The 23,378-nt window shown below is 44.2% G+C and overlaps 1 protein-coding gene across 1 annotated transcript in view; it reads right to left on the bottom strand.

Moving 5' to 3' along the window:
- Positions 1-23,378, bottom strand: part of Ptprm (protein tyrosine phosphatase receptor type M) — a 694,512-nt gene that overhangs the window by 514,925 nt on the left and 156,209 nt on the right. Inside the window, exon 2 of the mRNA XM_075956536.1 lies at positions 20,333-20,455. Coding sequence (XP_075812651.1) covers positions 20,333-20,455 — 123 coding nt within the window. The remainder of the gene's footprint in view (positions 1-20,332; positions 20,456-23,378) is intronic.

The raw sequence follows: 23,378 nt of genomic DNA, 5'->3' as shown, positions 1-23,378 counted from the left end.
GCAGGGTTTCACTGTAGCTGTGGGGCCTGTCCTGGAACTAGCTCTTGTAGACCAGGCTGACCTCGAACTCACAGAGATCCACCTGCCTCTGCCTCTCGAGTGCTGGGATTGAAGGCGTGCACCACCACCACCTGCCTGGAAGTTGGGGTTTTAACACCAGAATCATGGAAGTGAAAAGAAAGCATCTTCTGTGCACAACAGGGCATCCTCTTTTTTTTTTTTCAATGAGGCTCTGACTGCTAGGCATCTGTTTCCAGAAGGACACACAATCAAGTCAGTGCCTGTCTGACACCATACGCAGTCAGGAACGCCAAGGGGACCTTGACCCAGTGTAATTCGGAAGAGGAGGAAACGTGAAAAGTTCAGAAGAAAACACACAACATTGCTCTGTCTTGAGCTACCACATCCAAAACATGGTCCATAAAGCCATGATGTCTCTGAGCTCGACACTGGTTTCATCTGTGCCTATTAGGAATGTGGCATGAGACATCACTTTATAGATTAGGAAGCTTGAGGAATGGAGCAGCCTGAGTGAGGCCATGGATTTAAAGGGCACTTAAGCTAGGGACGTGCAACTTCTATGCTAACACATACTTCTCACAAGGCACAGGCAGAGTCTTATTAGAAAACAAAAATGAATACTTCAATTGAATCCTTTAAAGTATATTTTCTAAAGCTGAACTTCTTCAAATTTTTCTCTAGGGATCTACTGATTATTTCTAAGTTGAAATGTCCACATTTCCAGTTTGGAACTGTGGGGTCTGGTCATTCAATGCCTTGAAGAAAGAAATCTCAAAGCCAACCCATTTAACTTAACCACCACTTTAATCAAATTCTCTCAAAGGTCTGAGCCATTTCTCCTGAACCATTTCTCCTGCCAATTTAAGTATAATTTTTTTGGGGGGGGGCTGGAGGGTTTGCTCAGCAGTTAAGAGCACTTGTTACTCTCACAGAGGACCCAGGTTCAATTTCCAGCACTCATACGGTAGCTCACAACCATCCTGTCTTCAGTTCCAGGGTATCTGACCTCTGCTGGCACCAGGAACACACACGCACATGGAATACAAGCATACATGCAGACAACACACACACACATATATATAGTGTGTTTTGTCTGAATGCATATATGTGTATATGCATGTGCATGTATATTTATATACATGTATAGGTATATATAAATATGTACAAATACACATATATAGGTATATATGTTTGTATATATTCTAAATATTTTGTGATTCACTAATTAAAAAAAAATAAAGGTCAATCATATAATCAACACATTCAAAAATTTGAAAAAAATATGGCGTACAGAAAATATGAGTCACAGGAAGCTGGGCATAGATATTTGCAAAGGGATGACAGACACAAGGGGCACAAAAGACAGCCAAACAGAAAGGAAGAAGCCAGAGAAGCTACAGGCTCTGTGCCCTCGAAGGTTCCCCTTTTTGGAAAGAGAGGCCAGGGCAGTCCCCAAAGTAGTTCTGTGCCACTCCACAGTGAATCACCGTCCCCAGGCACAAGGTTCATACCGAGCTGGATGCAGACATAGGCCACTGTGAAGAATACCACATAGAAGTTATGATAGTGTCGTCTATAAATACTTACCAGTATCAATAGCTTTAAATTATGGGTTGGCATTTGGGTTTATTAAGGAAGATCCTTCAGATGTATTAAAAATCTGTTTACCTTCAGTATTGATTTTTTAATAAATATATTATCCAGAGAGGCCCTGTGCAGCGATTTCTCTGGGAAAGCTGACATTTATTCAATGATATTTGCTTGACTGAATTAAGTAGCAATATATGCTCATCTATCTTTGCTATATCTGGGAAATTATCTTATCAAAGTTGAGCGAATATTTTAGAGAAATCTTAGGGTCTGACATAATATAGTGCTGAGGGAAGGAGCTAGCTGTCTAAGACCTTGGAGTTATGCATTTATTCCTCAAAGCCATTTATGCCAAAGTGTTACAATATCTTAGCCAACTGTTCGAATTTTGTATGATGGTATGTCTTTAAAGAACAAAAAAGATCTTCATTGCGTTTATGCATAAATGGCTTACACTTGGGACGGAGAAAACCCACTAAGGGCAAGCGTGGCAGAGGCTGCCAGTTGGTGAGCAAATATTCTGCACCTCTCTCCAAAGTCACCAGCACTCAGCTAGTCTCTGTGAGGAACATTCCCACTGCCCTGTTTTCGCAACCCAGAAAGAGCCAAGAGGAACTTGTCACACAGATCCTCGGGCTTTTCTCACATCCCATGTGAACGTCCCCCGAGGGAAGCCTTGGAAAACATATGTTGAAGGCATCAGAGCCATCTCAGCCTCGATGTCTGTGTGGAGAGCCCTTCACCCACCCGGGACCACAGAAGAGATGGAAAGGAAGTTTCACAGGGTTAAGGCCCTGACAGTGTGAGATTCACTTACCACAGCATCATCTACAAATTTAACAAAATCCAAAGGGTTCTGTGTTCGTGGAAAACGCAATCAGTCTTAAACCAAGGCTCTAGATGACCAGGTCTACTAAATTCAAACATGTCCCACTCTTAGAAATCATTCAACAGGTCCATAGTCATTTGTAGAATAACCACTGTATTTGCTCCTATGAAGATGGACAAAGAAAATGGCAATGTTTTGCATGACTTAGCTGGGAGAGGGACACATCTACAAATTGAGACTTATTACAGACGAAGTCTTCTACTAAAACATACATACACACACGACACATTTCCTTAAAAAGCAAATCCCTTGGTCACAATTCATTTTTCTCTGTCTTGTTTGGTCATTTTTTAAGCAAGCATATAGAGTAGGTTTTATTGTGATATTTTCACACATATCTACCACAGTGCCTTGTTCTTATCTATCCCACTCCCCACTCCCATCTATTCTTCTGCTTCCTTAGTTATTATGTATTTCTTAGAGAGGTTCTAGTACATGTGTGTACATGTATGCTTAACCAACTTTCTTTTCCAGTACTCAAGTTTATACCTATTCCCATGAATTATCTTCTGTTCCCTTTCTTTTCTTTTCTTTTCAGTTTTCTGGATACAAGTCCATTAGCACAGAAGGCACTGGGCTTAAGAACTAAAAATCAATCATCTTTCTAAGGTGAATGGCTCAGATAACAAGAATGGCCGTAAATGCAGCAAATAGCATGGCTCTAACAGGCTTTGCAACAATTCTTAATTTTGAAAGTTATTATTGAGCTTCTCAAAGAAAAAAATCTTAACCTTGAACATGCTTGAACTAAATATAAAGCAGTCAAGAGGGATAGAAAAACATTTACCTAAATCATAAGATCCTTTGGAGCTAGGGACCATCTTAAAATTCCTTTCCCTTTGTGTTAGCGGGGACACAGAGAGGAAAATGAAACAGACTCTCTACTCCTTATGATGACCTCAGAAATCTGCGATCAGAGTTTACCCTGCTGGTTGAAACCAGATCCGACCTCTGGGATTTACTCAGAACCAAACTGTGGGTAGGATGTGGCCTGTCCCTGACTCCCCTGGGATCTAAAGTCAGTCCTCCTTCAGCACTGAGGATTCTCTTTAAAAAAAAAAAAGAGTGGTCTTATCTCCTGGACAAGATTACTAATGACAATGACCTTATGCACTGCAAAGCTAAATAAGAATTCTTCACAGGCCCAAACAAGCCACAGGCAGGAAGGGAAGGAAATTCAAGGCTCGCATTCATTACCTCACTTGAGGGATCTGACCCAGCATCTGAACTGGAAGTTAAGCAAGACACCTGAGGTAGAGAACGTGGTCCCCAAAGAGTGAAGGATTGCATATCTCCATCTGCTGGGGGACTTAAGGAATTGCCAAGATTAGAAGGCGGGGTTCTGCTGAGTGCTTATCAGAAGAGAACTGAAGAAGGAAACCACTTCTCCTGGGAGACAGAGAAGTACCTGCCCGGCCCAACCACTGCAGGGCTTGTATTTCTCAAAGGTCAAAAGGCAATGGTCTGCTGTTTCTAGCTGTTGTTTGTTCGGGTGCCAGAATCAAAGGTATATGAACAAAAAGGGGCATTTCATGGCAATCTTTTGTCCTTAGTGAGGGTCACGCTTCAGGTGTGCCCGAGAAAGAAGCTTGTTGTCTGGGAGGGCCTAAAACCAGTGCCTGATTACAAGTAGGTATATCCAACACTATAACTTAAAAACTCAGTGGGTCACAAGAAAAGGAACAGATATGAACAGAAGACCGAATTGTAGGATACAGAGAGGTAAATGGGGTGGTAGGAAGATCTGAGGTTGGGGATATGTCTGAATTCATTGTGTACACCCATAAAAACTGCTGAGAAAAAAATATCTAAGGAAAGAGAGAACAATCTAGAAAGATCATGCGCTTCTTTCTCCCCAAGCTCAAGCATGAACTATTTCAAGAGCTAGAGAAATCTATCCAAACCACCACCTCCTTGGGGGCTCCTTCCATAGCAATATTACCATAAACCTCTGACCGTGTTCACTGGCTACCCCTCTGAAATATTAGCAAATCCAATTAGACCTCAGATCTGTTCTCTGGAAATAAATCTGCTACCTTATATAAGTGGGCTATTGATGGGGGGTGAGTGTCAAATTCACCTGAGGGGTTTGTTATTGATTCATCTGTAATTTCCATCAAGCACCATTCTCAAGTCTCTCTGAAACGTGGTTAGTCATCTTTATACCATTGTGTCACTATACATCCCATAATAGAAGAAGCTGAAATGATTTTATCATGACAATATATATGACAGCTTGCAGTTAACAGTCTCAGAAGTGGCACTACCGAATGAATTTAGATGGGCTCCGTCGTATATAGGTTTAAATAATTCACTTCCTCCAACCTTCTATTCCTTAGAAATCCTATACTCAATTTCAAATATATGAATATTAATCCTACTTTCCAATTGTTCTGGAGCGCAAGATTTCATAAACTCAACCTTCGTAGAATTAATAACATCCACACATGGTTATGTTACCGTCTATAATGTCATTCTGGGTGTATTATCTTATTTGATACTCTAGTGAAATGTGTATTTGTATAAAGGACTTCTCAGGAACAAGAACGAACTATTTATATTATCATTATTCAAAAAAGCAAATCAATTATCATCCCCGAGGGATATTCTTTTTTAATTTTTAGAAGTTCCCCTTCTTTTCCTCGAAGGCTTCTCTGAGCTGATAACTATAAATCGAGGTAGTGCTATCTGTCTCTCTCTTTATTTTAATTTTATGTGTTTGTTTGATTTTTTTTTGTGTTTCCTATTGTTTTCTATTGTTTTTATGGAGCTATACATTTTTCTTCACTCCCCTCCTTTTCTCTTCCTCCCCTTCTACCCTCTTCCATGACCCTCCCAATTCATGCTCCCAGTTTACTCAGGAGATCTTATCTTTTTCTCCTTCCTATGTAGATCCATGTATGTCCCTCTTAAGGTCTACTTGGTTGTCTACATTCGCTGGGGTTCTGGGGTTGTACCTGTAGGCTGCTGTCTGTCTGTCTGTCTGTCCCTCCGTCCCTCCGTCCCTCCCTCCCTCCCTCCCTCTTTCCCTCTCTCCCTCTCTCCCTCGTTTCTCTGTGGCTTTGGAGCCTGTCCTGGAACTAGCTCTTGTAGACCAGGCTGGTCTCGAACTCACAGAGATCTGCCTGCCTCTGCCTCCCGAGTGCTGGGATTAAAGGTGTGCGCCACCACCACCCAGCAAGTCCTATCTCTTTTTTTGGGGGGGGGGGTCGAGACAGGGTTTCTCTGTGGCTTTGGAGCCTGTCCTGACACTAGCTCTGTAGACCAGGCTGGTCTGGAACTCACAGAGATCCGCCTGCCTTTGCCTCCCGAGTGCTGGGATTAAAGGCGTGCGCCACTTAAGAAAGCCTTTCACAATGCTGCAGCTAGGTGTCCTTCAGAACCCCAAAGGTTCCATAGATCCTCCCCAGGGACAACAAATAAAAACTATTTCTGTAACAGAACACTTGACTGTTCTGTTTCCATTTTCCTCCCACCTGCTCAGTATTGCTCCGAGGCCAAAGGGAATGGCTGCCTTTTTTCCTGGTGTTCTCAGCTCCCCCAATCCCTACATAATTTTCATACATAATCCAAAAATGATCAGTAGGCATTACCCACACTGACAGTTCTTTAAATCTCTCAAAATTGTATCTCAGGATACAAAAGGCTTCCTGTCACCAAAGAGTCTGAAAATGATTTCACGTTACTCTACCCCCCACCCCAAGACTCAGGGGTGTAATATAGCTGTAAGACCCAGCCATGACAAGCTCAACAGAGGCCTGAGTCTCAGTAGCTTTCCCTAAGACAATACCTGGTTGCAACAAAGACCACAAACTGAGACCACCCAGGCACCACCCAGAAACAAACTACCCAAAGGAAATTCCTAATGTTCCAACCATAGTAGATAGGATCACCTGCCAGCACACACACACATCACTTATTCATCAGGACACCCCTAGACAACTGTCAGCCAATCAGGTTATTCACCAGGACACCCTAGACAAATGTCAGTCAATCAGGATTGATCCCATCACCCCACACCCTGCTAATATAACTTTTCTGGGTTTTGTCTTTAAATAATGTCCTCTAAAATGGTGGGGTATTTCCTCTCACTGCACTGATGAGGTCCCTACTGGCTTGTATCATGCACACAATAAACCTTGCTTTTCCATTTCGGTGAGTCAGTCTCCCTGGTACCCAACAGTCTATTTCCTTCCCAGGCACCAGCAGTCATCCCAGTATGGAGGGCAGAGGAGAGGGATATTGTCTTCATCTGTTTCCTCTTGTTACTACAGAAACCACAGACCAGGTATTTCATAAAGAAATGCTCATCCCTGTGAGAGTGAAGGCTGGGGAGTCCAAGCATGCACGACTGATATCTGTGGACTTTGTGTCATGTCACAACATCGTAGATGCATCACACAATGACGGCAAGAGGCTATGTCCGCTTGGGGAACTGTTTGGATAAAGCCACCAACCCCTACATGGGGTCACACCCTCAGGACTTCGTGGCACCTTAACCTCCCCAAATTCCTCTAAACTCCATCAGCATCTGAAACTAGTAATTTGGTTCCAGCAAGAGTTTTAGAGGCAGCCAGCTTCCCTACCCAGCACTTACTCAGCACGAAAGATGCTCAATGCTATCACAATCACCAAGAAAGGAAGAAGAAAACATGGCAGGCTTATCCTGGATCGACAAGCTTCCTTCACATCATCAGCCAAGGCAGATGTTTTCATGAACAAAATAGGCAACACAGTTGCACAATATTTCAGCGTGTCCAGAAGAAGGTGAAAGCAATTATCCCGCATCTACCAACTATCACAGGGCTAATCCATACTCAGCTGACCTCTTCCCATGGTTTACTAAAAGTTATCTACAGTTAGTCTCGTCCTTGACCGCCCCACACAAATTTTAGGGACTGTGGGAATCGATTCTGTTTAGCTGTGGCACACATAAGCCTACATGTTTAAAATTGCTTGCCTCAAAATAATTGGGAAACAGAATGGAAACAAAATACCGTGAATGCTTGTCAAAATTGGTATAAGTAGTATTGTCTGAATGGGCACTTCGTTTATAAACTCAAGCAGCCTTTGTTTGATCATTGTTAAGAGCCAATTAATCATAATAAATTGTGCCACTGACAAAAGCTTTTTACCTTTTCAGATGAGCAAGGTCCAAGTTGACTGAAAGAAATTAACATTTCTTAAAGAATTATTTTTACTACCTTTTATGTGTGCAGTGCTGGTGAATGCCAGAAGAGGGCATCAGATCCCCGGCTGCTACAGTTATACTTGGTGGTGGGCTGAGCTACATGGGTGACTGGGAACTGAACTCTAGACCTCAGCAAGGGCAAGCAACCGTGTTTTTAATCACTGAGGCATCTTTCCCACCCAGGAATTAACATTTCTGTCTGAACTGACTCATCTGGGTCAGGTAACAAATTTATCTGTCAATGGTGAAAAGACCCAGTGACCTACCAGCTTAAAGATACAAACTGTATCATTTTGTTTTCCAAATAACAAGCATTGATTGCCATGCTTAAAGGTCACTTGTCATCATCTCTTGTTGTTGACCTACTGGCAAATTGCATCCTGTCACTCCACAGTACTCCAGGAAGAAAGAGACCCTTTGTTTGTGGAGAATAATTAGGGAGCCAACAGCAGGCTCACAAGGTGTGAGATCCCAGGATGGCTCCCGAGTTCAACAGAGAAGCCAAGAGCAAACAAACGCCCTGAGAAGAAATGAAAAGACAGGGATTTTATAATTACCCAAGACCACTACCAGAAGCCCCTTTGTCTATAATTAAAAGCCTGGGACCAAACACAACCTACAGCTTCAAGTCTGTCAGTGAGGATTTCAGCACTGTGGCCATTCTCTCCAATCAACAGTGTAGAAAAGACAGACCTTTCAAGTTAAGATGAATAAGACAACGCAATGAAAAATAACACCGGGCTGGAGAGATGGTTCACTCAGATCCGAGTTTGGATCCCCAGCACCCATGTAGAAGCCAGGGAATGATGTCATCCATCTGTAATCCCAGCAACAGGGATACTGAGGAAGAAAAGTATTCCAGGATTGCTGGTCAGTGAAATCACTGAGCTCCAGGCTCAGTAAGAGACTCTGTCAAAAAAACAAGGTGGAGACCTGGCTAAGGGAGACACCTAACGTCAACTTCATGTCTTTACATAAACCCACACACATGTGCATGTGCAGCTCCTCCACCTCCCACGAACACACGCACAACACACACTCACACAGCGACAGCCAACAGTCCTATACTGGAAAACCAAAGCACACGACTAAGGACCAATCACTTGAAACCCAAATTTCACTGACATCATCCTAAAAAGCGCCGCTCACCATCTTAATATGCTACCCCAGGGAACTGACACAGACATTTGCTGCCACACACTCAGTGGTTCGAGTCTGTCCACCCACCAGATCGAGGCACTATGATTGTCTGGCAGACAACTAATTCAAGAGACATATTTATTTCTCTTTCCGCCACTTAAGCTTCGAAATACTGCATTCAAATATAATTTGTCACAACTGCAAATAAAGTATCGGGTAACTAGGCATTAAAGTCCACTTATTTAAAATAATGATCTGCAGAATCACACGTTAGAGTTTGCTAGGAAATAGACGGAAACTTTCCTATACTTGGTCTCTTGCTATGAAGAGGACATAAATACAAATTCAGAAACAAAACTTACTAACCCCCCTTTTACACACCTCTTAACCGTGCCATTCAGCCATGGAGATATCTACCCACGGGACACAGAGTTACACTTGCCGCGTCCACTGCAGCCCAAGACCACACCAGGAAGGACTTGGCCTAGTTTAGAAAGTTCTAGAATTATACGCCTGAAATTAGTTGCCCCAAATTGGTGTTACATAAACCCCTGGGCTCCAAAGAGCCTCCCCAGCAAGGACCAAGAACCATCACAGTAGGCTGAGAGTGGAAAGCCAGGGCTCCGTCTGCATTGTATGAAATGGAAGTATTTTCTGCGCAATTTGACAGCGTTTGCCTAAGTGTATCAGTGGGTAAAAATCGGGTCGCCATGGCACACTGGCAATTCATCCCAGCCACGTGTTCTTTTCTTCCCTGCATCTGCACTGCGAATTTTGCTTACCTCAGGAGTTCAAAAGAGCTGAAGAGTGATGACACTTATCTATACTTCACCTAGCTCTAATAATTGCTAAGATGTTCGCATTTGCATGTCTGCTGTACAAACACACACATACGCACACCTTTTCGCTTATTTTCTATCTGCAGACATCAACACTTCTGATCCTTTAACATTTTGGCATAAAGTTCCCCAAAGTCAAGGAAATCTTGCATATTCACATGCTTCTCCAGTATCTATTTACCAATCATAGCTCCTTATGACATCGCCGCTGCACTCATTACAATCTGAGTTCAGACAGGGCCAGTGCCTCTGCAGTTACAGCACTTGCTCTACCATCCTGACAACGTGAGCTCAGATCCCGGGGACCTAGTGGTCAATGTGTCACCTGGACTTCCGCACTCCGTTAGCAGAGGAGACTTTCTGTGAGAGGCCACCACCCACCCCAGCATCTACAGCAGCCGACAGGAGTAACCCTGCCTAACAAGGCAGAGAGACAGGACCAATGCCCGACACATCTGCATGCACTGTGCATGCATGTAGACATGCATATCTACACACGTACCACACACGTAGTCAAATCATCTTGTTTCTCTTTCTATAGGGACTGAGCATTTTCTCAGCTGGCTGGGGAGATGGTATATATGAAGACCTGGGTTCAGATCCCAGCACTCACTGGGCGCACCGATGTGGGTCCCAGGGACTTGATGGCCAGCCCGTCTAGCCAATGGTGAGGTTCAGATTTAGTGACAAACTCAAAAAGGGGGCGTGGGTGGGGGTGAGGAGGATCCTAGAACATACCTGCCCTCAATCTCTGGCTTTCACATGCACACTAATGGGTATGCACCCCCCATGCACTCAAGAAATGTTCCTTTGCACACACACCTATGTGCACACACGTTTTTTCCTGCGGCCCCCATTTCTTCTCCTCAAGATGCAAGACTATCACTCACCTCGGCTGCAGCTCTGAGGCAGGCTGAACATGTTTGTGTTCTGTCTCAATGCCCCCTTTTCTTTGTCCAGGACTTTCTCTGTGTAATGCTCGAGCCCCAGTAGCGTGTCCGGGACCATCCTGGCAGGCACAGCCCTTTTTCTCAACACCTAGCCTCTTTCAGACAGCAGCCATGTCGGGCTCAGGGCAGCTAAATGGTCACATGACTCCCTCAGTACTGGGCCTCCTGGGTAGTGACTCCAGTCACTACAGATTGGGTACCTGGTGCTTTACGCACAACATGGAGGAGAGATTTAAAGTTGAGAATAAATCAAACCTAGCATTTCTCATTTAAAGGCTTTTAACACTTTTATAACCTAGGCCACAGGAAGTCCTGAAGATACTTCTGAAGGACTGTGAAATGACCCCTGACATAGGCAGCAGAATGTGAGACCCGAGCCTCAGGCCACCCGGAATGTCCATAGCAACCCTTGCTTTGGCTGTGTGAGGACTTTCCAAGGCTGGGCTCTACCCATGCAGAGCAAGTCCCTCCCACCCCAAGCCTGTCTGACCACACATGTGTATTCACAGAGAACCTGCTACGGACCAACTAACTAGGTCTGGAGGCACATATCTAGGCCCCAGGCTTTCACATCTCCAGGACATGATTTTGCAATTTGCTCAACCCCCAGTTTGTGCTGTTTGTCAGGAATCCACTCTGAAGATGAGGGCGCTGATCCTGGGTCAGTCCTGTTCCCCAAAACTTACGGACCAAGCAGGTTCTTCATTTGTATAAGCTGGTCACACTTGGCATCAGCCTTTTCCTGTGGGGTATAGTTGTGAGGCGGAGAGAATCCTGACTATCCAAATTCTCAGTGTGCTTGTTCCGGAGCTGAGTGTACCACCCACGGCCCCTCTACTCTATCTGGTCCTCGTGTCTCTCATTTCTCGTCACAGAACTCAGATGCTAAGCTAGTTGCATTGACAGCATCTGCCACATTTGACTTCTCTGTTTATTCTATTACTTGGCCTCACATCTCTTGTATAGTATCATCTTGTGTGATTTTTACAGGAAATTAGACAAGAAGTAAAACCGTTATGGTGTATATTTATACACACAGACTGAGTTGGATACTTCTCAGTAAATATGTTGAAAGGGCCTAACTACTATTCGTATGTCTTCTATGTTTCTGAGTAGTCAAGACAGGAATTTAGAGGAACTTTAAAGGAAAATACCCGTTGATTGCTAAGACCAGTGTCAGTGGTCAGAGACAATAGAATGGCGCCCACTGGCCTGATGAAATAGTTAAAAGCCACAGCTGGAGCAGTGCTGGAAGTCCGTCTTACTCTCCAAAGCTTCTGCATACAGAACTCCCAAAGCACCACACAGAAGGACATTGTCTGAGCTGTTTCCCCCATGGCAACCTAAGGGAGAAAGGCTTTACACTGGTTCCCAGAGTTCCAAGGGGCCAGTTTCAGACAGAGTACCTATCCTGGAATAACGGCAGAAACCAGGAAGATAAAATAGATCCATTGCTGGGGTGGAGGAAGAGAACCGCAGGGTACCAGTAATCTATGGGGGAAATGAGAAAAATGGAGGGAGGCTCCAACTAGGGATGATGTGAGTGGGGGAGATGAATTCAGAAGAGGGAGGGTGAAAAAACAGTAAGGAGACATGGAAAAGTTAGAAGAAACTATTAACTACCTAAAATATCTATAATAAAGTCAGCCATAAACAAACATATATACTTTAGAGTAACTGTTCCCATCTAGGCTGACAATGCTCCCTTCAAGAGTCAAAGACCATCTACAAAATCCTAACACCAGGCATGAGAAGTCCTCTTTTACGTTGCTAGTCAGGGCTGTCCAAGAGACTCCCAAAACATTACAAACTATGGCTATTGTCCTTGGTTGCTCCCAGAAGGAGAAGGTAAGTCCCTAGTAAGACAACAGGCACTTCAGACACAGGTGCCAGAGGCGATTTCTACTAGAACTGATTTGAAATCCTGCTCCCTGTGGTCTTTCTTAATATGAAGAGACTCCATGCAAGTTCCGAAAGAGGGAACAACCAACAGCCCTACCCGGATATGACATCTATGAACCACAATACTAGGTAGCATGACATGCATATCTTGACGGTAACCAGCAACTAACTGGATTTAAAACCTGTTCAACAGGAGGGAAACAGTGCCTGGTACTGGAAACCTAACGGATTACTCAGGGCTAGTGATGCCATGGTGGAGGAGAAACTACCTTTACTAAACCAGTATCATCCTGAACTACCTTCTCAAGGTTTGTTCTCATACCCACAAATAAATACAGTCCTCACCCCTCATCAAGGAGACTTCTCTTTGTATTAGAAGAAGACCAATACAGAAAACCAAAACCAATCAAAATGCAGAGTTAAGGTGCCTCATCCCAAGGATACATCGACAAAAGGACCCCTGCATCCAAGGCTTAAGGATCATGCAGGAAGAGAGGCGGAAAGACTGTAAGAGCCAAAGGAACCGGTAATTTACTGTGAATAGGTCTCTTCTAGGAGTGTCAGAAGCTACACTCCTGTGTGATGTTTTACTCTTTTCTCTTTTTGAGGGGTTCACCACCCAGCTCCCAAATAAATCACACATGGATGCTTATTCTTAATTACAAATGCCCGACTTTAGCTTGACTTGTTTCTTGCCAGCTTTTCTTAACTTAGATTATCCTGACTGCCTTCTGCCTCTGGACTATTGTCTTTATTTCTGTATACTCTTCTTTACTTTTTTCTTGTGACTTGCTGTGTAGCTGGGTGCCTGGCCCCTGACATCCTCCTCTCCTTGTTCTCTTATTCCCCTTCTTCCTTGTTTCTCCTTCTATTTATACTTTGTGTCTTCCAGCCCCACCAGTCTCTTGCTCCTCCCTTGCTATTGGCCATTCAGCTCTTTATTAAACCATCAGGTGTTTTAGACAGGCAAAGAACCACAGGTTTACAGAATTAAACAAATGCAGCATAAACAAGTCACACACCTTACAATAATCATCCCCAACACTACACCCAGAAAGTCTCACCCATGTCACTACCTAAGCATGAGATAAATGAGGACAACAGACATGCTAAGGTGGATGGGGTAAAGACTATAAGGCTTCAACCCTACACACAGGCAACGAAAGAATTCTGAGAGTCAGAGAAGTAATGGTCTTTTCCAGGGAAGAGAATATTAATTAGTCTTCCAATACCAAGTGATCAGTCCACAAACACACACAACATTATCCAGACTGAGAAGACTATACTTATGCATTTAGGAATACACACACACTCATTACCAGCACCAACACCCACATATACTTATGCATTTATAAACACACACACATTATCAGCACCAACAACCACACACACTATGCATTTATACACACACATTACCAGCACCAACTCCCATATATACTTATTTATACACACACACATACATATGCACACACATTACCAGCACCAACACCCACATACACTTATGTATTTATACACACACACACATTGCCAGCACCAACACCCACATATACTTATGTATTTACACACACACACATCACCACCACCCACATATACTCACACACACACACACACACACACACACACACACACATCACTTCCACCAACACCACCACCAGCAGCACTAGGACCACCCAACAACAACAATAATTAGTGAAAAAAGAGGCCAAGAATTTGAAAGAGAACTAGCCCCTCCTCCTATGTGAAAAGGTTTGGAGGAAGGAAAGGGAAGGAAGAAATGATAAAATACGATATTAAAAAAATAACTGATTTTTTAAATGGTCAAAATGGTTAATTTTGTGCCTTTTATGTTTTATCATAATTTTTAGTTGGGCATAAATCCAAATCATGCATAATTGAAGAACTAAGCAACTCTTATTTCTCCTCTAATTAATGAGAACTATGAGCCACCGCCTGCAGGCATATCCAGAAACCTCATCTAGCCTGAGCTGTTCGAGTTAGACACACCTCCTCCCACAGCCAGTAGAGCTGTCATGGAGGGACCACTATCACACCACATGGAAATGAGGCTCACAGAACCAGGAGGTCCCCACAGGTCCCAGATCTCAACTGCCTGATTGTGTTCACTGTCATCTCTAACTGCTCCTCTAGATTCTGTTAACTCAGAAACAGCTGACAGGATATGGCCCTGGTCCCTGCACCTCACTGCTCACACTTCACAGAGGAAACCCATCCTAATTCCCTCCTGGGGAGGATTCCATGAGGGAGGAAGAATGTCTTTGGAAGCCACAGGAAGGAAGACATAAATGGGACAGTCAAGGACAAACAAAACCTTTCTTATGTCTTAAGTGAAGTGACCAAAATATCCAGACCCAACTAAAATAATCCCAAATCCAAGGCCCACACAATCACATGTTTTATGATAAAGTTAAAACTGAAAACACAGTCTGTGGGTGATGGAGTATTTACCCCAACTCTTACTACCACGCTAACAAAGCGTCACTATTCTCAAAGACCTCTTTAAGACCTTTAAAATCTATTCAAAAAGCTCGCAAGCATATTTGAGTTCTATTCTTCACTTTGTGTCATTTACAAAAGACAGCAGGAAGTTGGCATTAGCTAGTTTGGGGCAAGCAAAGTGATGCAGTCATACTAAAATCAGGGAGAAGGAGGGCAGTGGGGAGGGCAGAGAGAGTTCTTTCTGAACACCATCTGTCTGTGGTGCGTTGAACCCACGAACATGGAGCCCAAAGATACGGCAGGCTGATCGTATTACATGAGGACATTATAAAACCAAGAGCATAAGAATTACAGTAGAGTCTTATGAAGGGACAGGGCAGTGGCCGGTCCTTGCAGGGTGTGCAGGCAGCCCCCTAGAAGGCAGCCTTCATGACCATTCAAAGGTGCTAGCAATGCCACCGAGATTGAACACCAACAACCTCACGGCATACTTGCCCTTACAAGGTCATCCAAGGACAGTCAGAAAAGCAAAACTGAAGGCTGTTCTTCCCACAGGCTCTACTTCTCAGAACTCCTGCTTCCTGGGGTGAAAAGCACGGACACTGCCAGCCAGTCTCTTGGGGCCACCCCAAGGGTCAATGGCACAGAGCTAGGAGGACACACATGTCAACTGCTAGTATTATCTTTCCGTCTGAGCTAATGCTGTCTCGGAGCCAGGCTGATCAGTGAACACAGTCACTCACCTGTGATTCAGACCCTCTTCTCCCTTTCCTGTCATCTGTTCTGTTTTGTTTAAGGGGCCAAACGTACAGGAAAGCTGAGCCCAGCCTCCCAGCGTCCTACTGCTGAGTGCTAAGTTGGATGAACTGAATGTGACATCAGCATTTAAATATTTACCACCTCACGGCTAGACAAGAGCAAACACACTTTACAGCATCTGACCTTTGACCCGTCTAGACCATAAGGAAACTCTGGGAGAACATCTCTCACACAGGGAGGATTCCTGGGCATCAGCGACAATGCCCGGCACGTGGCAGGTGTTCAATCAACACTGTATAGAGGGGCAGCTGATTCAAGAATCAAGGAGACAACTAAACAAACGTTTGAATATTTTCTGACAAAAAAAAAAATTTCTTACTGTTGTCCACACCGTGACTTAAGAGGAAAGTCGGCCTTTCCAAGACCACAGCTGTTCTCTTCTTTACTCCCAGAACACCGCAGGGGGCTCAGAGTACAAAGAAACGGGGAGGCCATCCCCAGCCTGTGCAAAACATGCCTGTTAAGTGTGCCCAAAGAGTAAACGTCAATTACCCTGCCAGCCTGCCGTCCTCCCCAATGCACAGCTGAAGCTAAACACACACACATAGCCATTTTTCCATTTTCTGGGTCATGGCACCAAGAGTGTCTATCGCTGCTCTGCCAGGCGCTCTGTCTCCTGCCTTCAGTTGGACACCGTGGCCAGGAATTAGTCCTTAGTCACTGGACCTCCCTGCAGGGAAGTCACAATATCACCCCAAACATGTAAAGCTAAGACAAGGATGGAAAGCCATGCTCACAGGGAAGCAGGAATGGGGGGCTACCTACCCCTGAAATAGGGTCCAAGTTTATTTCATAATATGCTTTTAGAAATATAGTATCTTAAACGTGTGTGTGTGTGTGCGCGCACGCGCACGCATGTGCTTGCTTCTGAGTTTTGATTGCGTGCATCACTGAAGGTCAAAAGTGAGTATCAGATCCATCCTCTGGAGCTTGAGGGATAGGCAGCTGTGAATACTACCAAAAGGTGCTGGAGACAAAACCCAGGTCCTCTGCAAGGGTAGCACATGCTGTTAACCACTGAGTCATCTCTTAAGTGTCTTCAATGTCAATCTTAAAGACTAGCCTCATAGTACAGGCCTCCTGAGGATGCTGAGGCAGGGGGGATCACAAGTTCAGGCTTTACATGGAGCTGCAGAGTGAGTTCAAGGTCAGCTGGAATAGTTTACTGAGACCTAGTTTCAAAACAAAAGGAAAAAACTTGTGCGAAATATAGCTCATGGGTAGAACATTTGCCTAGCATGAGTAAGACCTGAAGTTCACTCCCCAGTACTGCAAAAAAAGTACTGAAATTAAGTAAGTAGTATCCACCATTTAGAACTAGAGTACTAAGTATCATACAGGAGCAAAATGCAGTAAAAACATGGAACACTGTCCTGCAGGTACATGGTACGTGGTCATGAAACACTTAGAGCGATTGCCTGTGTGAGACTCGCAGGACATGATATCGTCTGTCAGGGGCTAACCAATTCCGCCAGACTCCTAGTCTGATTTGGCTCCAAGTTCCCATGCTCAGAGCAGCAATCCTTATGGTAAAAACTAAAAGTCCACCCCAGTGCTCATGAAGACGATCAGTGCCTAAGAAACAAGACACGCACTTCACAATGAAAGAAGCTCGGTTTTACTGTCATTGCGCCCTGAAGAAAACCATTGCAGCACAGGGCGTACTACAGAAGCACAGAGTTCAAATACACAAAGTTGCGCGATATTTGGCATTCATTTGTCTTAAACATGCAGTTCTAGAGCTACACACTCGGCTCAGAGGAGTGATCAAGTCAGCGTGGACAAAGCTTCGGACTGTGGTGAGTTTTTGTAATGCGGTTATAAATAGTCTCCAACGTACCAAGGGGCAAATCCCGCCTCTGGCTCCAGACAGGACAGAATAAAATAAAAGACGAAAACCGGCCAATATTTTAGGATTGAATCATTGCGAAACTCACTTTGATGGGCTATTTGCTAACAAGAATCACAGTAGTGCAACCCAGACTAGTGTAGTCAGCACTAGATGATGAAGGAGAGAGATAAAGACAGTGATCAGAAACCCACATAAACAGGAAGTGAAAAGAAATGTGAAAAAATTCTTCTGGTTAATAATTAGAATGTGAGTACAGAAAGAAAAAGAAAAACCATAAGCCAAGATCCGTAACAACACTCAGCTAAAGGCTGATACCAAACAGCCTCTCATGGGAGTGCCCACTTCCCCAGGAACGGTCAGCGTGAAGGCTGTGTCTCTGCACGCCGCCAAGTCTCTGTCCCAACCAGCGAGGAAACTGCACAGCTTACACTACGGGGCACTGCTCATCTGAATGGCCAGAGGTGCGTGCCAATAAAATTCCATGGCACGGACATTTGACGTTCTCATCTCACAAAATACTAAAAATTTTCAATCCCAATCACGTAAAAATGGAGACACCACTCCTAGCTTGCAAGCCATATCAAAGCAGGCAGGGGGCTGGATTTGGCCAGAAGGGTAACTGTTTTATCGGAATGGATACAGCACCAGCCTATATGTAACAGGCCAAGTAGCACACACGTGAGAACAAATCCAATACTCATAATTAAATAAAGACATAAACAATACACCCCAAAAGCCATATGGATCTCTCTGCCATCCATTGACCATAAGGATTTTAATAGTTTTTGTTCTTGTATTTACATATTTATTATTGTGTATGACATGTATGGGACTGTGTGTGTGTGTGTGCGCGTGCACGCGCGCACAAGCATGCATACACACTTGTAGATTTGGGTTTGGTTCCTATGATGAGAGATACAAGGACAATATTGGTTCTCTCCTTCTATCCTATGGATCTAGGTATGGAACTCAGGTCATCAGGCTTGGTGGCAAGCCTCTTTTCATCAAGTGAGTTGCTTATCTTAGGACTCAGATAAAATCAGCACAGGCTGAAAAGAAGAATTCTGCAGTATTTGGGCTTCTTTTAAAAAGATTTTTTTTCCAATTTGGAAAAAAAATCTTTCAATATAAGGGGTCACAGTAATAAAACATATCTAATTCAAAAAATTACAAATTGGGGGCTCAGGGTGTAACTCAGTGGTAGATGGAACACTTGCCTAACATGCAAGTGTCCCTGGTTCCCATCTTTAGTGTCATTCAAGCACACAGAGAGGTACAGACTTCATCAAATGAGAAGACAGACATGACATCAGCCACGTCTGTGCTTGCATGGACATATCTACCTGGTCTAGCTCTCACCCACCTCAGCTTTTTTGAAAATCAATGAAAACCTGGGGAGATGTCAGAGAAAGACTCAAAGGATTTCAGGGCAAGAACACTGCTTGGGGAGGAACAATGCAGCAAGGACAAAGTCATGTTCTTATCTGTCAATCACAGCTAAAACAGGCTCTGGAGTGGAGCAAACCAACTAAGAGTGGCCCACTAACTCTAGAAGCAGTATGGAAAGGCAGGCACACTTGAGAAAAAGGGGAAGGCAGCAAAGGAGAAAGTGATCTGGGAACCCAACAAGACTTGTGAAGATTTGGAAGCCTGGCAAAGCCACAGTGTTAAGGACATTGGGATTCTTGACTTGAAATGATAAGGAATTAAATGTGAGAAGGAGAGGAAAGTCCGGGGTGGGCATCATAATTGATAAAACTTATTAAGAACAACATTAGATTCTGTCTCACGCTTTGAAGCTGCCTTTATGAGATTACCTGCAAATTCTAATTACCTCTGCATGTAGGCACATTAATGAAAAGGTTTATATTCATGAACAAGTACAAAAATGTGTTTTATCTGAAGCCCAAATCTCAATCATATGTTTTGAGCAGTTTGCATACTAAATGGTACATTCATCAGCCCATTTTCAATAATGAACCTGCAAATCTAAGACTTTAAAAGGACAGCCAAGGTCACAGCCTGAAAAGAGGGCCCCCACGAAAGAGGCTCTGCTGTGATTAGATCAATCATCGTCTTTCTACTCTGCCTTCAAAAAAAAAGTCTTGCTGGTCCTCAGTAAGGTAAGTATTTCTAGTTAGCATAAAATTCACTAACCATTCCTCTGTAGAGGAAGAAAGAAAACACACCCATGCCCCTTCCGAATGGTCCCAAGATCCTCATTTCCCGGGTACACCAGAGCCCCTCGGCCTGAGGCTGAGAAAGGAGGTTCCCTTCAAGGCCTGGAATGTGTGGTAGGTGGAAATCATGCTATTTGTATTCTACATCTAGAATCCCACCCTCGACACGTGTTTGCTAGAACAGACATCCAACCGTTCCCCATATCTGCTGCTAGAGAAAAGGGTCACCTGCTTGGACAACGTCACCTAATCAGCTAATGCATGCCCAATGCTTCAGAGGGCAAACCACAACTAGTCTTTACAGGAAGAGATGCAAGGTTAAATTCCTGAAATCAGCCCTCTTCGTTACACTACCCTCCCCAGCTACTCAGCCACTGAGCACAGCACACAAAGAATAACGGGCGTTTGCCTTCAACTGATACCCAGTAGACGGCGTTCTTGGATTATGAACTCTCTCCAGATGCCCCTATTTCCGAAAGAAGACTGAGCAGCGAGAGCAAACCTGAAGGCATCCACGGATCAGACGTCGGCTTCGTCAAGGTGTTCACCTGCTCCCAGTTGAAGTCGTCATCGTCCGCTTGACTATACCCGCACGTGCTGTACGGCTCATCAAAGAGGCAGCCACCTACGGCGGGAGAAAGAGAGGCAACGTCACTCACAGCCAGGAGTCTGAACTGATCTGAGATGCACCAGGAAGACATCAAGCTAAGTCTGATTTGACAGTTTTGCTTGGGACCTGTGGATCTGACCCCTTTCATAATCTTGCCAAATACTCCTGACTATTAACCATGCCTTAGCAATACAGACACATCCATTACTCTCTAAAAGGGACCGAAGACTGGTAGAAGATACCGAAATACGCAAATCTAAAATTCATATTTTCCGGCAGAATACTAAACTAAGAAAATCCATCTCGCATTCAAAACTTGAAAAGAATTCCCTTGAGTACTCAACATGTTTTCAATAGAGAATTACAGTTTGTTCAAAAATATTAAAGAGAGAAATGTTTTCACTAAAACACTGGCTTCACAATAGAGGACCAGGCATACCACAAATGATGAGCATGGCCTTCCAAATATTTTTCAAAATACCCTTCCTATGCAGAAGCAAGTTTCAGCTTATGGTTTAAGAAATGGGAGGTCTCACGACCAAAGTAGATTATGAAGTCACTTTTATACTCCACACAAGTCTTAGTGGCAGAAATTTCAAGGCTACACATGTGGCAAACATCTGCTTAGTTTGGGTTCAATGAATGAAGCTATCTAAATAAAAAAAAATAGAAACTGCAGTACATATATGCTCAGCTGCATCAGGACCAATGCCGATGACCTTCGTCCCACCCTACAGGCTCTTATAGGTCCGCTATGTTGAAATGCTTACAGTCTTCGTCCAAATTATTCACAGGGGGACAGTGAATAATGAATGACACTGATCACAGCAACGATTATAAAATCCTGCCACCCACTAAATAATAAATAGTACATATTACATAACTGGTACCATAATAAGTAAATCCTATTAATTCCAAATATTGATTATAATTGCTGCCAGTTGGTACAAAGTGACGATTCATGACAAGGAGATACAATTTTAGGACTATTACCGTACTATACCTGCCAGGTACACCCTAGACGCAGAAGGCAAGGAAAACAGCAATTATAAACTAGAGAGAAAATGGAATTTTAGGTCACCTGACCTAACTTTTACCCCCAAACCTAAAGTGGTCCTATGTCATCCTCAACAGTCAGGTAACCTCCGAAGACATGAGAAACTGAACATCATGTATGTAGAAAATCCCCAGAACATTCTTAGTTCCTGGCTCCACTCTGCCTCCTGAAATGTGCACCCATTTATCTCCCCTTCACCCCCACAAGGTAACAGTTGAACACGTAGCTCCTGCACAGGAGAACTGACGGTGTGAAAGAAGCTGTCGTGTTCCAGGTCTTAGCTTTCCCAGGCAACACGTGCTCTGCCCTCCCCAGTTCCTCCTGTGAGCTTTGCAGACCTGTTGCCACCCTGGCAGGTGTTCTCTGAACACTTGTCTCGAAGAATGGCACCCTGTGCTGCAGCCTGAACCCACAGGACTCCTGCCCTTGACCATAACAACAGCTTGGGCAAGGGCACCGGTCCATCCTAAGGTGAAAAATCTGTGTCTTTCCACACCTGCCATCAGATGTTTTTGCTTTTGCGAGGTGTGTGTGTGTGTGTGTGTGTGTGTGTGTGTGTGTGTGTGTGTGTGTGTGTGCATGCGCGCGTGTGTGTAATCTCTGAATTCACAGGACTGCCCACTTATCTTTCCTAAATCCACTTTCTTTTCAGCGCAACACTTGAGAGCGTGGACAGCCTTGACAGTCCCGACCCCATCACTTGGGATTTAGTTAGCCTGCCTAGCTTCGCATTACAGAATTATCATAATTATTACTCACAGAATCCAAAATGCTCTTGGGTTTGAAACTCTTTGCTCACTTGCAGAGTTCAACAAGCTCAGATACTTCACACCGACTTTCAGGTGGTAATGGGTCAAGATCAAAATGCCACAGCACAATAAAAATGCAAAATTCATCAGGCCATGTGTACAGGCCTATAAGGAACCAATGAATTGTGTTTAGAGCCCAGTCACAGAGCCCAGATATACCCATCTTATACGCCCCAAGGGTTTCCAAAGCCTCACCTAAACCCAAACCATTTCTGGTCCCTAGCATTTTGGAAAAGGGCTACTCCATCTACATCACTAGACAGGATGAGTACTCTGTCCAATCTGCCTGCGTGCACTGGAAAATGTCACACTGGAGGGATTCAAGAAACCCCAGGTTGTCCCAGACAGCTTCTCTCTTGGGCACATCTTAGTCGTTGGCAGCTGGAGGCACAAGGGTCAAATCAGTCACTGTCCTCTGGACCACTTTCAGTTCTTATAGTCCCAACTACCCGTCCCCTGGGAACGGAACACTAAGCTCATTCTCAAAGGGACAGAATTAAAGTTCAGTCTGACAGCCGAAGACCGTGAATGTGTTCCCCTTTCTGAGTTTTAAGAAGTTCTGAGGACAAGTGGATCTGTCCAGCACCCGATGCAAATGTCATTGAGGTGTTCAAAGACCATGCGTTTCTTGGTTACAAGTTATAGTTGTGACATGGAGAACAGTTTCAGCCTGAAGGAAACCAAACAGCAGTGGTACAAATAAGAGTAAAGAAAGGAAGCCAGCATCCATGGTGATGTAAAGGGATGCCGCCTCGAGAAAACCCAGATGCCATGCTGACCATCTCTTCGATGACAGTCTTAAAGAGCAGGGACAAGAGGAGTGTGCACGACACACCAGGAGGAGTGTGCACGACACACCAGGAGGAGTGTGCACAACACACCAGGAGGAGTGTGCACAACACACCAGGAGGAGTGTGCACAACACACCAGGAGGAGTGTGCACGACACACCAGGAGGAGTGTGCACGACACACCAGGAGGAGTGTGCACAACACACCAGGAGGCTGGTTTAGGATCTCATCTTCTAACCCGATGCTGAGGTGGATGGATACAGGAGAGGGGAAAGCAGGAAG

This window comes from Microtus pennsylvanicus, chromosome 22 (genome assembly GCF_037038515.1).
Source record: "Microtus pennsylvanicus isolate mMicPen1 chromosome 22, mMicPen1.hap1, whole genome shotgun sequence".
Lineage (NCBI taxonomy): Eukaryota > Metazoa > Chordata > Mammalia > Rodentia > Cricetidae > Microtus > Microtus pennsylvanicus.
This window is presented reverse-complemented; position numbering and strand designations above follow the sequence as displayed.